Source organism: Arachis stenosperma, chromosome 3 (assembly GCF_014773155.1).
Source record: "Arachis stenosperma cultivar V10309 chromosome 3, arast.V10309.gnm1.PFL2, whole genome shotgun sequence".
NCBI lineage: Eukaryota > Viridiplantae > Streptophyta > Magnoliopsida > Fabales > Fabaceae > Arachis > Arachis stenosperma.
Window position 1 is genome coordinate 33,398,524 of NC_080379.1, and position 16,083 is coordinate 33,414,606.

A 16,083-nucleotide genomic window follows, 5' to 3' on the forward strand; every position below is an offset into this window, starting at 1 on the left:
AAAACCATAATTATAACAATAGAAGATGGTTTATGTGTGTCAAAAATATCCTAACAGACCAATTGCATAACCAACGTCCGAGTACTTTTGGCATACGAAGGCCCTCTTCTATAGTTATAATTATCATTTTATTTTTATATGGATACATTTATCTGTATCTTTCATAGATAGAAATGATAATTTATTTTTTTTATATGTTATAAAAGTGTTGTTACTTTTATTTAAAGTGTGGCCAAACAAATAAATTATACTTTTTAAATAAAAATTATCATAAAAAAATATTTTTGACATCTTCGGTAGAGTATTTCCCATAATAAATTACCTATGTTAATAATATCAATGATGTTTTCCTTAACCGAAGATGTGTCTTGTAAATCTTCTTTCACAAGGCTGCAAATGTGCAACTTTTCCTTGGTACATAACGTATCTACTACTTCATATGAATATCCAATTACTATGTTTCAGTGTTTCCACTTTCTGTTGAAAAATTATGAAAATCGTAATTGAGAGATGCCAGCGCCATTTGGGCATGTTAAGAAAAGTTTTGATAATCCTTCAATAGATATGAATATAGGATCTGATTCCATGCATCAGGGACTCCAGGTAAGCACCAATGGATGCAATCAGCAAAAGATTTTGGGTTGGCTCTCTGTTCTTTTGTCAAGAGCTTGCCCCTGCGTTCGCCATAAAGCGATGTGTGAGCATCTTTTCTGTACTCTGATAACTGGGTGATGTTCAACAAGATCACATTGATTTGCAGCTTTTGAAGTGCATCATGTACTATCTTCATGATCTCCAGATTCGAGCCGCTCCCCCAATATGGACGACCCTGGATTGGATGTGATTCGTTGAAGCAGTTTTCGTCTGTTCCAGGCCTCCATTCCCAGCTCCTAAAGAAGAAAATCATTTGTTACTCTTCTTAAAAGAGACTTTCATTACTGCTCTTTTTATCCAGATTTAACATTTTGCAGAAGAAAGCTCAAATCTGTATAAACTTTGATATTAAAAGGAGTAGCTAATTAATGATATTACATTTGAAGTCTTTAACCATTCAAATATTGAAACGTTTACGTTTTTCAAGAATGTTATTCTTATACCAAAATTAGTTACTAAAATCTGTTATCAATATATTTATATATAAATACATGTGTGATTTAATTTATTTTTAATATATATTTATATTTCAACATATATTTTATAATTTTGATATACATGTAGTATAATATAAACATGTTAAAAACTTTCGGCCATAATAAATTAAGGACAAATAAAATTTTCCAATGCAAATTTACCTGGCTATTGGATCCATCTCTTTATTTTTGACCATGAAATTGCTATTTGTATACTAAATTGATCGTCAAAATCAATTATTATGTATTTTATTTGTACATAAATATATATATATTTTAATTTATTTTTAATATATATTTTATATTTTAATATATATTTTATACTAGTGACTGATTTTGATATACATCTACTATGATTTGATTGAAAATTTATTCAATTTTTCAATTATCTATATTATATGTATAGAAAAAGGTTTAAAATATTTTACTTTTTTTGTTTTCAAGTACTTGGCAGCAGAACTCTAGTAGATGAAGGCTTGAGAGCTCACCAAAGATGTGTGGGAGACATGCTCATAAAGAAGACTTTTTGAGTCTCTTGTTTGATGTTGGATTCCAACCAGCTAGACCAAGTTTCCAAAGCCAAACTGTATGCTGTGGTCACATTATACTCTTTTACGCTGTCTGGGGATCCATAACTAAAATTTAAAAAGATGAACGACTCAATAACAAAGGAGTGAAACATGTGGACAGTAATGGCTTAAGAAAAGGAAAAAAGATATTTGCACTCAATTTTGTATATTTGAATTCATCACCTTTCATTTTTATTAATGTATTAATACGCATTAACATGGTTATTGCTCACATTCTTTATAAATTAAATCTGCATAATATTAATAAACATGACATTAATCAAGATAGTAAGTACTTTGTTTATCTTATATAGAGAAGTCTTAGACTCAACTTTTAGAAATAGCAAAAACATTCTCTTTTTTTTTTATAATTTGTATATGATAAAAGATATTTTAAAAAACAAATTTGTACACAACATTTAACATATCATAGAAGTAGACATGGTAACATATCATAGAAGTAGACATGGTCTTTACAAAGTAGAATATTATACATATAACTTTTATGTATATTTTTTAATTTTAGTATTAAAAGTAGTTGATAAGAAGAGTGAGAAGATAAAAAAATGATCTTTTATAATATAAGAAAAATGTATAAAAAAGTGTAAAATAAAAAGATGTAGATGAAAAATAATGCTAAGATCAGTTTTCTTTAAAAAACGTGATGAGTGGTTACTATTTAGGTACATACGAAGCATTGATGAGAGGCTTGTGCATCCACCAAACATAACTCTCAAACACCAATATGTCCACTCCTTGCCAATGTTTTCCATGGTTAGCAATTGAATCTAGCCTTACCATACGTTTATGTACAGTATGATTTGTTGCATGATCCGAAATTGATTCCACAATGAACGGAGCCCAGTAGTATTCAATTGATGCATTGAACTCCTGCAAAATAATTCAAGAGAAAAATCTTAGAAAACTTGGTTTTCCAATTATTTCATGCTTTTGCCTATTGCATGCTTTTTTACATTAAAAATCAATCACTCCAATCGGTATAAAATATATATTAAAATATAAAATATAAATTAAAAATATATAAAATAATATATTATATATATATTAACTATTTTTTTTATATACATATGCACTTTAGAAATACTGCACATGACATTAGTTTAGTCCCTAAATATTTGTGACATCACTTTTGTCATGTATTCTTAGAAAGCTAAGACTTGATTGAAGGATGATGCTTTCCATTTCATTTTATTTGATGATTTGATTTCCCAGAAAAGATGAAGTTTGTTTGAAAAAAAAAAGGAATGAAATTTGTGAAGTGAAAAAAAAAGGGGGGGGGGGGGGGGGAGGGGAAGGGAGGGATTAATCAAACTAAAAGGCAAAACATACTTGTTTTTTTCAATTTGTTCCTTTAACAACTTTCGTTTGAAGGCAATTATTAATTTTAAATGAAAAATAACTATTTATACTCAAATTTTATAAATATTAAAAAAATATTTATAAAAAAATTAATATTATACTCATAAAAAATAATTTTATGCAATAAAAATATTCAAATCTTATATTTTTGTTGATTTTTTAATAAAATTTTCAAATTATTCCTGTCTTTTGTCTATAACCTTAACTCTACCACCCTCTCTTCTTTTTTCACACCATGTAATTTGTCCCCATCATTCTTTTCTGGTTACTTCCCACCACACCCACCTCTACATCAATAGTAATATTGTACTTCACTACTCACTCACCACCTTACCACTACCACAGTCCACACACATTTCACTAACAATAACAATAGAGATGGGAGGGACACAGAAACAAATTGAAGTTAGAAATAGATCAAATCAAAAGAGAAAAAATGATAAAGGTTGTGTGTGAGAAAGAGAGATAGAAAAAGAGCCAGAGAACACGTCAGAAGAAGAGGGAGGAAGAGGTGCCAGTGGCAATGGCCTGTCACTCTCAATTGTTGCTTGATCACTATTCTTGTCACCTGCGGCATAATCAGTGTCAATCTCTCCTCTGTTAACATCAACATTGTCAATGGCACCACCTTCTTCAAGGTACCCAAGATCCCAGAATCTCTCTCCATCATCCTTTCGTTAATCTTTTTTATTTTTGACAAAAAAAATCTGAATGTTTTTATTGTTTTATTGCTTATAGTTATAATTGTTAAAGGATGATGTGATTATAGTTGTGACCGTGAAAAAGGAAGAAGGTGGGGCTCATGAAGTGGAAAAGTTGAGATAGTGAATGTTGATGTCGTCATGGTAGTGGTGATCGCGGTGGTGGTAGAGTAGTAGAGAAGAGAGAAAGTGGCTAAAGTGATGATAATGGAAGATTGTGAAAAATTTGAGATAGAAAATAAGAGATAGAAGTGGAGATGAAATAAAGGGTCCGATAATTTAAAAATTTTATTAAAAAATTAGCAAAATTTTAGAATTTTAGTATTTTTATCACACAAAATCTATCTTTTATATGTATAAGTATAATGTTAGCTTTTTTATTTGATCAGTAACTTAGTCAACGTAAAATTTATGAGTATAAAAGATTTTTTTATCTTAAATATTTATTTATCAATAATTCGAATTTCTGAAGCTATTTATGGAATGGTAAGAGTGATATGTATAGACGTTTAGTTCTCTATTAATTATTAATGAGTAATGTTATATGACTTATAAAATTTATTATTTTTATTTGATATTTTGCTAATAAAAATATGGGTTAAGTACGATTTTGATCTCTAAGGTAGGGGATGAAAATTTTTTTCGTTTCCGACCTTTTTTTCGCTACAAAATAGTCCCAAAAATTTCAATTTTTTTAAAAAATCGTCATTCAAACGAAAATGTCCTTCCCCATTCTTTTCTAAAATGCAGAAACAGGAGTAGAATGCAGAAACAGAAGCAAAAAGCAGAAGTAGTAAAACAACAACAACAATTAGAAGAACAACACCACCAACAACAATGGATAATGAAATCAGAGCAACAACAAAAGCAAAACCAGAAGCAGAAGCAAAAGCAGCAACGACGATAAGCATCGATGACTGAGCAAGGAGGAGGAGCAGAAACGGCGAGCGGCGCGCGAGTGGCGGCGGCGGCGCTGAACACAGTCTCTCTCGCCCTTCCAATCTCTTTCTTCTCCATTGCTCTCTATCCCCTCTCCCGCTCTTCATCCGTGTATGTGTGGCGGTTTCCCCTTCCGTTCTCTCTATCACAGGCGACGGCGCGGCGGCGCGGCAGCACTACCTTCCCTTTCCCCGATTCTCTTTCTTTCCCCCTTCTCTTTTTTTTCTCTTCGTGGTTCTCTTTCTTTTTTTTATAATTTATTTAGTTAGGGATAATTTGATAATAAAAATTAAAAATTAATAAAAAAGATGATTTAAAAAGAACTGAAATTTTTAGAATTATTTTATAGCGAAAAAAAAATATTTTTATCTGTAATACTAAAAATATAGTATTGTTAAATTCAAAATTTTAAACTATAACTACTAAATTCTAAATCTTAAAATTTAAAGTTTAGGAATATAAAAATAAAATATTAATATAAAATATTAACTAATATTAATCAAAAAGGTTAGTCCTAACCTCTGCTTTGAAGATCTTCATAGGTGGAATTCTTTGGAGGGATTTCTTTCCTTTGGGAATTACAGACTGTACCAAACAGACCATGCTCTCAAACTGGCCTCTCTGTAACGAGTCCCCAATAAACATCATTCTCTTGTTCCTCAACATGTTCAACAACGTCAGAGGCTCAAATCTGAATTCATGAATGGATGAAACACAACATTATGTGATGCTCACACTATAGTCATGGGAATTGGGAACATTTTCGGGTATTTTGAGACTTCCTGTTTAAGTGAATGGAATATTTATAAGATCAAATTCTAACACGCTATTTAAAAACTATATATACAAATCCAAAAGTTTTATTTTAATTCGAAATAATTATTATTTTTTTTGTATTCATATTTGTATCTATTATTCGGATATTGCTTTTACTATTCAAATATTCATTTTATATTATAGCTACTTATATATTTTAATTATACAATATATATATTACCTTACGGAATACAAAATATAGAATTTATTAAATAATTGATACTAGTAAAATAGTACTGAGAAGCATGCTATTCTATCTAAGTATCAACATATTTAATATGAAATAAATCCTAATGAATCAATGTCCGACTTAAACAATTCTAAAACACTTCTAGAGAATAAAAATTGAGAAAATATTCAGTTTGGTCTCTGAAATTATATTCGAATCTCAATTTAGTTCCTAAACTTTTCAAATTTTAATCAGTCCCTGCGGTGATTTTCGTCACAGTGTCAATTAAAAAGTTTATAGACTCAATTGAGGTAATTGAAACTTTAAGAATTAAATTGAGACTCGAGTATAACTTTAGAGACCAAATTAAGTATTTTCTCAATAAAGTTGTTGTAAATTAAAGTATCCAAGCTAAATTTTTTTCAGAGATGAATTTGGGTGTTTGCTTGAATGAAAGTATTGAAGTGGTTGAAGTTGCATGTTACTTGTCTGAAATTGTTGGGTTAATAACTTATACCTTGGGATGTTGCATCGATGAGGCTGCCACCTCCAATTCTTGTAAAAAGAATCAGGCCTTCCATTCCTCTGGCAAGTGGTCTGCTTTACCAAGTAAGGGCAACTCTCTTCCTCATAAAGAGGGTAAGACACATTATCCCAAACCCACTTCCCTTCAAACACATTGCAATCTTCTCCGATTCGGTCCTCCGGCAACACCGCCATCGGCAATTTGTTCCTTCCACCCTGTCCCCGTGCTGGCCTTCCATACACCTTGAAAACGTAGCTGTTCTCGCTCCTTAAACTGTCGAGGACTAGCCTCGAAGTTCCAAGGAGCAGGACAGAGTACAATACAAGCGGAAATAGAGTTTGGATCTTGCGATCAAACAATGACTTCAAAGATTGCATTGGTATGGGAATAGGCCTAGCGATTTGAAGGATATATTGTGAGATGCTATAGCGTTCTAACTTTTATTGGAGAGACATGTTAGTTTGTTTGTTTTTCTTCTCCAAGTACTTGATTTTTGTGGATTGCTTGAGTTTGAAGCTTTTTAAAAAAACATCCTTCTCAACGAACGGTTGGTAGGATCGAAGTTTAGCTGCTGAATGTATTAGGATTGAAGGAACATATGTATATGTTTGCTTTTTCTATTTTTATAACAACTCCGTAGAAAATGTGTACAGAAATAATTAAATCAACTTCGAATAATCTAACTAAACTGAAAGTTTTTTTCCAAAGTATCTCCTATTTGAATCCAAGCATATTAGTGAACTAATAATCACTAAACCAATTCAAATTCATTAAATCAAGTGGAAGATGAATAACACGTATAGTAATACACAATTATGGAGTGTCCAATTTATACCTTGAAATTTTATAAATTCAATACTGGCGCATTTATCATAGTGCCTAGAGAAATTTTAGAAGCTACTGATGACCAACAAGGATGGCACATTTTTTTTTTCCTATGATGGAAAAGCTTTTCAGCACCGAAATATTTGAAAAGTAATATTAGGTAACTAATATTACAACCATCAATTTCAGCTGAGATTATATCAAGTTGTCAAATAAATTTAGTATAAAATCTATTAAAAATGAATTAAGTTTGAATTTTTATAATTTTTTTAATTTATTTTTAAATTTTTAATTTTAAAAGTTTTAGATTTATTTTTTATATTAAATATAAGTTGTAATGTTGGCTCTAAAAATTCTTTTTGAATAACTCAAATAGGGATGACAATAGTTTCTATCTTTGTGTTTGGTTGGTGTCTTTTAGACATAAAGACACAAATATAAGGGGAATTATAGTGTACAGATTGGAGGATACAGATATTCTCCTTGGAGTTATCTCGTGGTGACAGGTGTCCAAGGGGAGCCGCTTGTGACTGTTAGCTGAAAGGGGTGACATGAAGCGTGCACGAAGCCAAGTAGCTCATGTTGGGAGCTCCATTTGGGAAGGAGGTGCCGTGCTTGGATGGGGAGAATTGGACCCCGCTGGACTGACTCCATACAAGGCCTTGGATGAAGGTGGGCTGTGAGAGAATCATGGTTGAAAGGGTAGGATGGGTTAAAAGCGTCTCTGTTTCAGTAAGTTAGTAACGGGTATATGACCCCTTGACCCGAAAAAAAAGAAAAAAATAAATAGAAGATTGCATAACCCAATTGAAGACAGGAAAAAAAAAAAAGAGAGACACTTTGATAAAGATGTTTAAAATGTCTTTTTTAAAAATGTTTATTATTAACTAAAATTTAATACATATAATTGATTAAAATATATTATTTTTTTAAATTATATCAGATAAATTGATTTGGTCAAAAAATCAGTAAACCAAATCTTGAATCGATTTAAATTAATCTTCTTTTTTTTATAGAAAATGACTACAATAACGTTATTATAAAAAATTACTAAAATATTTTTATTATATAATTTTTTAATTTTAAAAATCTTAAATTCTAACCCTATAACGACACAAAGAAAAGAAAAGAGTTACAATTTAGGGTTCTTAAATATATATATATATATATATATATATATATATATATATATAAAAGAATATTTTAGTCATTTTTATAATAGAAATATTATAATTATTTTTTATAAAACTTATTAATTTAGACCGGTTCAAGGAATAGTTTATCAATTTTTTGGCCAAATCAATTTATCTGATCTAATTTTGATAAAAATAACATAATTTAATCAATTATATGTATTAAATTTTAATTACTTAAAAATATTTAAAAAAAAATATTTTAAGCGTATTTATCTAAGTGGCTCCCAAAAAAAAGAAGAAGAGAAAGAATATATGCGCCTACACGAAATTTTGGGTGATCACTGAAGACTTAGTTTATTTAGCATGCAGTAGTTATTTTGGTACTGTATTCATTATAAGATAATTTTATATAATTTAAAAAGTAATGAATAAAGATATGATTGAATAAATATTAAATATCTGAGTAGGCACTACTAGATTAACAGTAAAAGTATAATTCATGCAGTATCGCAGAAATGTTGAGATGTAAAAATGTATTGAAGTGAATACAATTTAGCTGTATTTTAGATATTTTATTTGTTAGGACATTGACTAAATAAGATAGTGAAAGACTCAAATATGTAAGTATACCGGTTGGTGATATAATGACTGAATGCTGTATAAGACGGCTATTTTTTAGGTATGAAAGTAAGAGTAGTGATATAATGAAACACTATAATTTTAAAAATCATATGCATATTATTAAAAAATGGTTAAGCATAACTAAATTTTAAAAATCAGTTTTTAACCGGTTAATAACTAATTTTATCATATAAAATTAATTTAGTTAATTAACCAAATAATGAACAACCCCATGAATAATAAAAAAGTATGATTAATTTAAATATAAGTGAGTATGAAATAAAAATAATTTTTAACAAAATTATCATATGTTTTAACTGTATAAGTAATAACTAATATATACAATAATGAAAAATAACACAGCTTAGTGGTAATTTAGGAAGCATCCAATAATAAAGAGGACTTGTTTCAGGTCATGTCTTCAGTAATTTTGGAATTCTCCTTAAAACGGTTTGGTTGGATTGATTTTCTATGATTTTAAAATTAAAAATTTTAACACTCATTATGTCATTAGTGAATTCATCGGCACCTTCGCAAGGAATAAAAAAATATTTTTTTACTTAACTAAATCAGCAACAGCTATTCTGCCATCTCGTCTTCTACTTAACTGACTGAACTTAATTCACCTATTTTTTCTTTGAATGAAAACGAAAATTGTCCAATGTATTCCTTTTCTTAACAAAACTCACCAATTTTAACTTTTCTTCACTAACTTAAAAACAGAAACTAACAGCCTATACACCATATTAGGAACAACAAAGTTCTCAGCACAATTGTTAACATGAGAGTAAAAATCCTTTTCAGATTCTAATCACAGGAATTAAAAAAGAAAAAAAATTATGTCTATTATAATATCAACAACAAATTAATATCTAATTATAATTCATTCACAAGCTTCATTATAATTTACGTATATGGCCTATCCCCTATGAAACAATTTTGAAATTACTATGTTCATGTGTCTACTCACTACTATCTTTGAAATTACCCATGCTTAGTAGAGCGCAACAAGTCTTCAACTCTACAACAACTCTAATATTCAGAGGCAATCAAGCATAGAACATTTCTTTCTGAATAAACCAAGCAATTTACAATACAACACATAGAACTAACAACTTAAATCAATTTTCATGGTGAACATGTGAACCATCAAAGTGCATACTAAAAAATGACAAAAACCTACATGGGCAATACCAGAAAGTGCCATCTCAACAACTATATATTCATTATCCTGTCTACCTTGCTAGCAGTACCCATGGCAATAAGACCTTTCAAAACCCAGCATCATCATACACATGTTAAAATTAAATTCTCTATAGTTGTCCATGCTGCAATTACAGTGCTTATTCCTTCAATTCTTTGCATTTTCACTCATATTTTTCCTGCAAAAAAAAAAATACTCCTACAGTTTGATCCCACAATTAACGACTTCAACAGTAAAAGATTGGTTATGTTAAGTTCTTAACTAATCTTCCATCAACTATTTATTCACACATAAACAACGACATAACCAAGAAGAAGAAATCAATTACGTTCGAAAAAATACTATGCTTATTATGTATTTCTACTCTAGCAAACCTAGAATGACATAAGCGAAAAAATTATTTTGATCTCATGAAGATGCGTCTGCTAATAATTTACGGAGAATAACTGAACATAAATGACAAGCAACGGCGGGGATAACGCCACTGACAAGGGTGAACGGCCGGGGGACAACGACTCTACCGCTGCAACGAAGCAACTGGCGATATGCGAACTAGGAAACGAGCTTCATCACGACGAACACACGCAGAACCCAAGCGCCACCAGCAGCGACAGTGAGCAGACCAGCGGCGGCGACCCTCGTAGACGGAGCTAGGTTTTGTTCTGCTGAGAGGAGAGGCATGAGGTGAAGACCTAAGTTGCCTTTTTTTCATCCATTATTTTTTTTTTGCGTCCACTTAGGCCCCAAATGCAAATGTCTCACCAACGAAACCCGTGCACACAAATCCCGTTCCATTTCATGCAACTACCTCGACTCACTCGGCCCACCCGTGAGCGCCCACACGGCCACACCTTGCTGAAAGCCTGCTCCAGCCGTAAAAGAGAGACAATACGTGTCAGCAGGAGACACAAGAAAATAGTATATCTGTAAATCTGTACAAAATTGCATCTGTACAGTAGAGCAACCCCAAATATAAATATACAAATAAACATAAACATAGATATACACAAAATTTTTTATTATGTTTAGTGATAATATACATAACACAATTCTCTAATTTAAATGTCTATTTTACCCTAAACATGATCACCACTATCACCATTATTATTAGTGGTGGGCAATAGATCTTCAATAGTAATAGTGGTGGTGGCAGAAAGGAGTGATTGAGGAAAGAGGATAGATATTAGATAGAGGCAGAAGAAGAAAGAAGAGAGAAAGAGAGGGAGGAAGAAACGGTATTAGGGATTAAAGTTAAAATTGGAATTTAAAGGGAAAAAATTAGTGTTTTGTGTTTATGTCTTAGTGTCTTAGTTTATAGATGGTACATAAATTTTGTGTATTTATATCCATCTATATCTTCCCGTGTCCATCAAATTTTGTGTGTTACCAAACCAAGCGGTACCTAATAAAAACGGAGACATATTTCTACCCCGTGCAGTCAAAAAGCTTCCATCTCCACTCCAGATATATATAACAGGTATCGGTATCCGTTTGAATATCCATTTTCGGTGGATATCTCTATAGAATTTCTTGAGCAAAAAATGTAAAAACAAAAAAAATTAAAAGAAAAACCAAACAATTGAACTTTTAATTTTAGAACAATATAGATTTTAGAACAATTTAAAAAAACATACATATGTACAAATGCATATTTCATAACAATGCAGATTAAAACAAAATAATATTTTAGAACAATTTCAAAAAATATCATCTGTACCAACAATGCAGATTCACAATAGATTCCAAAACAATTTAATTTTTTATTTTAAAAAAGATAAAAAAAATTAATTGTAGCAATGATTAAATTTTTTGTATAATTATAAAATATATTTTTTTATTATGACCGACTCTACAACTGTCGGGATAATTAAGCGATTAAAATTTATTACTAAATATTATTGACGGTTAAATCGTTGATACTAAAAAAGATAAAATTATTTACAAATGTGTTTTACTGACACAAGAAAATATTAGTATTGTCCTTGAGGGTGTTGGTAAAATTGGTCTTTTTTTATTGACGGGGCTGATAATCGATAGCCTTGTCATCGCTAAATAGGTTTTCAATGCTTTAGCCTTCGGAAGGGTCGTAACCCTGAATTTTTTAATAATGACCTATTTCACTACCTACTTTATCGTCATTCTGATTCGCCATGGTGGTAACGTATTTGTTTGGCATCCCTATTTTGCTATGGACACTTTGTTAAGTTGTCGTATCCATGTGTAGAACACATTTTAGACATGACACTCGTTTGATACGCGTATCTACTGTGTCTATGTCTTAATAAACAATAAAAACTTCTTCTCCGGACACACTTAAATATCACCACATGTCAGTGGGTCCAGTCTTATTTTTAATTTTTTTTTTTGAAAGAAAGAGCTCAACACTCAAAGTGGAGCATACATAAACTAAGATAATAATAAAAGACTAACCAACTCTTATGTCATCTCCATCATAGCCATCAACAACATGAGCTAGTTTCCACACCATTCCGTAGCACAAAGCAACGATTATGTTGCACACTCTACAACTCCTGCTATTTTGTTCTGTAAGATTACATCATTCCTCCGTAACCAAATGTTCCATATAACTGAAAAGAACCCAACTAACCAGTACTTGCGTACCTCCTTTCTCATAGGCATGGATCTCCAACTCTCAAAGTGAACTTTCAAAGTGTCGGGAGTTGTTCACACCTGACCAAATACCATGATCCATACACACCACACCTGCCAAGAAAACTCATAAGCAACCAACAGGTGATGAACACTTTCAACTACTTTTTTACACAACACGCATATATTATCATTTGGTTCCAGAATTCCCAATCTACTAAGCCGGTCCTTTGTGTTGACCCGGCCAATCAGAGAAAACCAAGTGAACAACTCAACTCGAGGTGGAACTAAACCTCTCTAAATTTCTTTTGTGAATCTGTAACTCAGAATCTCCTTGTCCAGAGTCGCTTCCTGCAAAACCTGCACAAATGAGTTAGTAGTATAAACGCCTTCCTTTTCAAATTTCCACACCGCTCTGTCTTGCACTTCTTCTATCAGTTTAACATATTGCAAGGCATGAAGCAACTGATCCAAGGTTTCTATTTTCCACTGGCAAAGCTCCCGCCTCCACTGAAAATGCCAAACCTACTCTATCTCATCCCAAAACCCACAATTCCCAATTGGTGATCCTTTTTGTCTTGAAATCAAGAAGAGTCTCGGATAAAAGTCTTTCAGCTTTCCTATTTAGAGCCACGTATCCTCCCAAAATCTGGTGGTCCTGTCATCCCCTACCTCAATAGCAAGGCCATCAATCATTTCCTGCCTTACTTGTTGCTCCTTTATTTGTAGTTGACATATGTCTCTCCATGGACCTCTTCTCACTGGTAGAGTCTGAGTAGACAGCAACTGATTTGGGTTCAATATATTGCATGAACACACAATCTTCTTCCACAACGGACAGTCCTCCTTTGAGAAATGCCACCACTATTTAAACAATAAAGATGTATTACGTACCATTACGTCACCAACTCCCAGCCCTCCTAACTTCTTTGGTGCCTAGATCATCTCCCACTTCACGAGAGCCATGCCAGGTCGTCCATCCTCCTTCCCCTAGAAGAACCTCTGCTGCAGAGAAATAATTCTTCGTGCAACTGCATTTGACATCTTATACAGGCTCAGGTAATACATTGGTAGATTGTTTATTACATACTTGATGAATACCAGCTTTCCAGCCTTACTTAGGACCTTTGCTTTCCATAAGCTGAGCTTCTCTTTCACCTTATCTATTACCAGCTTCCAAGGTTTTACTAATTGCGGATTTGCTCTTAGGCTAATACCAAGATACCTCACCAGTAGGGCTGCCTCCTGGCAGCCAAGCAACTGACACATCCGACTAGTCCACTCCTGACTGCAATTCACTGGTATCAAGCTCGACTTCTCAAAGTTAATGCTCAGTCCCGACATAATCTCGAAGCACCTCAGAAATCTCATATAATTTCTCACTGTCTCCTCCTCTAGCGGACATAATAATATTGTGTCATCCGCAAATTGTAAGTGCGATAACTCAATATCATCCCTACCTACCAACAGTGGGGATATTCGATCATTCCTCACTGCCTCGCCGATCATTCTGTTGAGCACGTCCACCACCAAGACAAACAAGAACGGCGATGACGGGTCGCCTTGACGAAGTTCCCTCTCCATGCCCTCCACTTACTACCGAAACCCATCTTCTCTAAAACAGTATCAACAAAGCACCATTTAACTCTATCATAGGCTTTGTGGAAGTCCAGTTTGATAATCGCTGATGCCTTTCTTTGTAGTTTTTTCCAATGCACAGTTTCGCATGCAATTAATACTCCATCATGTATCTTCCTTCCTTTCACAAAGGCACTCTGAGATTCTCCAACTAAACTTGGCATGACACTCCTCATTCTTCATGTCATCAATTTAGAAATAACCTTATAAACACAACCAACCATGCTGATTGGTCTTTTATCTACTTCGCCTCAACGAATTTCGATGCCAACGCAACCCATGTGACATTGGAGTCTGCTAGTAGTCTTGCATACTCAAAGAAGCTCATCACTGCTGTAGTGAATTCCAATCCAATCTCCCCCAACACTTTTTTAATAAAATTCATGTTGTACCCATCATTCCCTGGTGCTTTCGAAGATTCACAATTCCATACCGCCTCTTTCACTTCCTCTGCTGATGACATCACTGACGTTGGGATTTTTGCTAGTAAAGAATTTTATAAAAATAGTCGCGTTGTAGATATAGATTCTAAACCAACAGAAATCCCTTCGTACAAACGTTTTGGTTGTCACAAGTAACAAACCCCTTTTAAAATTGATAACCGAATATTTAAACCTCGAGTCGTCTTCTCAAGGAATTGCAGGGAGGTATGTTCTTATTATTGGCTATGAAAAAGGTAAAATTGGGGTTTTGAGAATGAGGAATAAATATGGCAAATAATTTAAATGACAATTAAAATAAATAAATACTGTAAAGCAAACCTTTGGCAAGGTATGAGAAATTGGAAGTCCAGACTTAGTTATTCTTGTCAATAATAATGAAAGTTGAATCTTAATTCCACTTAGTCAACTTTTGCTAAAGCAAAGGAAAGTCAAGGGACTAATTAGTTAGACCTTCGAATCCTATTTATTTCCTAAGAAAAGGTTGGAATTATTGAAGTTCAGTCCAATTAGCAAAGATAACAGTTGTCAATTATGTTGAGCTAAGATAACTCCTGAGTTACTGATTTCTCAACCAAGACCAAAAGGAAAAGAAATTAAATCTGCTAGAATAAAAATTGTCTTCAGATTGGGAATAATAAAAAGGAACAATCATAAACTGAAATACCTCAAATATCATTAAATAAAAATGTCAATTCTAACATGGACAATATCAACAGCCAATTGGGCAATATCAATCAAACACAATAAAAGCTTCAAAGTAAATAAAAATAGAAGAGAAATTAAATAGTAAAAAGAATATTGAACCTGAGATCGAGAGTTACTCCTAAAACTAAGAGAAGTCCTAAATCCTAAATAGAGAGAGGAGAGAACCTCTCTCAAAACTAAACCTAAATCATGAAAAGTGACTAAAAATTCTCCCACTCCCTGAATGGATGCATTTCTCCACTTCATAACCTCTGGTCTATGACTTCTAGACTTGGATTTGGGCCAAAAAGGCTTCAGAATCCGCTATGAGCGTTTTTTTGCAATTTCTGGTGCGTGGCCTCTGTCACGCGTCCGCGTGGGTCACGCGGTCGCGTCATCTAGAGTTCTTCTTATCACGCGGTCGCGTCGGTCAGGCATCCGCGTCGTATGCGATTCGCTCAAGTCGCGCGGTCGCGTCAGCCATGCGGCCGCGTCGCTGCTTCTTCGCTCTTGGCACGCGATCGCGTCGTCCATGCGATCGCGTGGATGCCAGTTTCTTCAAAACTCCGTTTTGCACTTTTCTTCCGTTTTTGTACATTTTCTTTTCCATCCTTTTAAGTCATTCTGCCTTAGAAGATCTGAAAATACTCAACATACTAATCACGGCATCGAATGGAATTAAAGGTAATTAA

At 32.8% G+C, this 16,083-nt stretch overlaps 1 protein-coding gene across 1 annotated transcript; it reads right to left on the reverse strand.

Annotated features, from left to right (window-relative positions):
• Positions 1-326: 326 nt before the first annotated feature.
• On the reverse strand, positions 327-6,673 carry LOC130970045 (protein trichome birefringence-like 31). The gene is made up of 5 exons (XM_057896002.1): positions 6,222-6,673; positions 5,239-5,410; positions 2,391-2,590; positions 1,619-1,765; positions 327-890 (listed from the first exon to the last, which is right to left on the reverse strand). The coding sequence occupies exons 1-5, from the start codon at positions 6,605-6,607 to the stop codon at positions 533-535; spliced, it is 1,263 nt and encodes a 420-aa protein (XP_057751985.1). The 5' UTR covers positions 6,608-6,673; the 3' UTR covers positions 327-532.
• Positions 6,674-16,083: the final 9,410 nt, after the last annotated feature.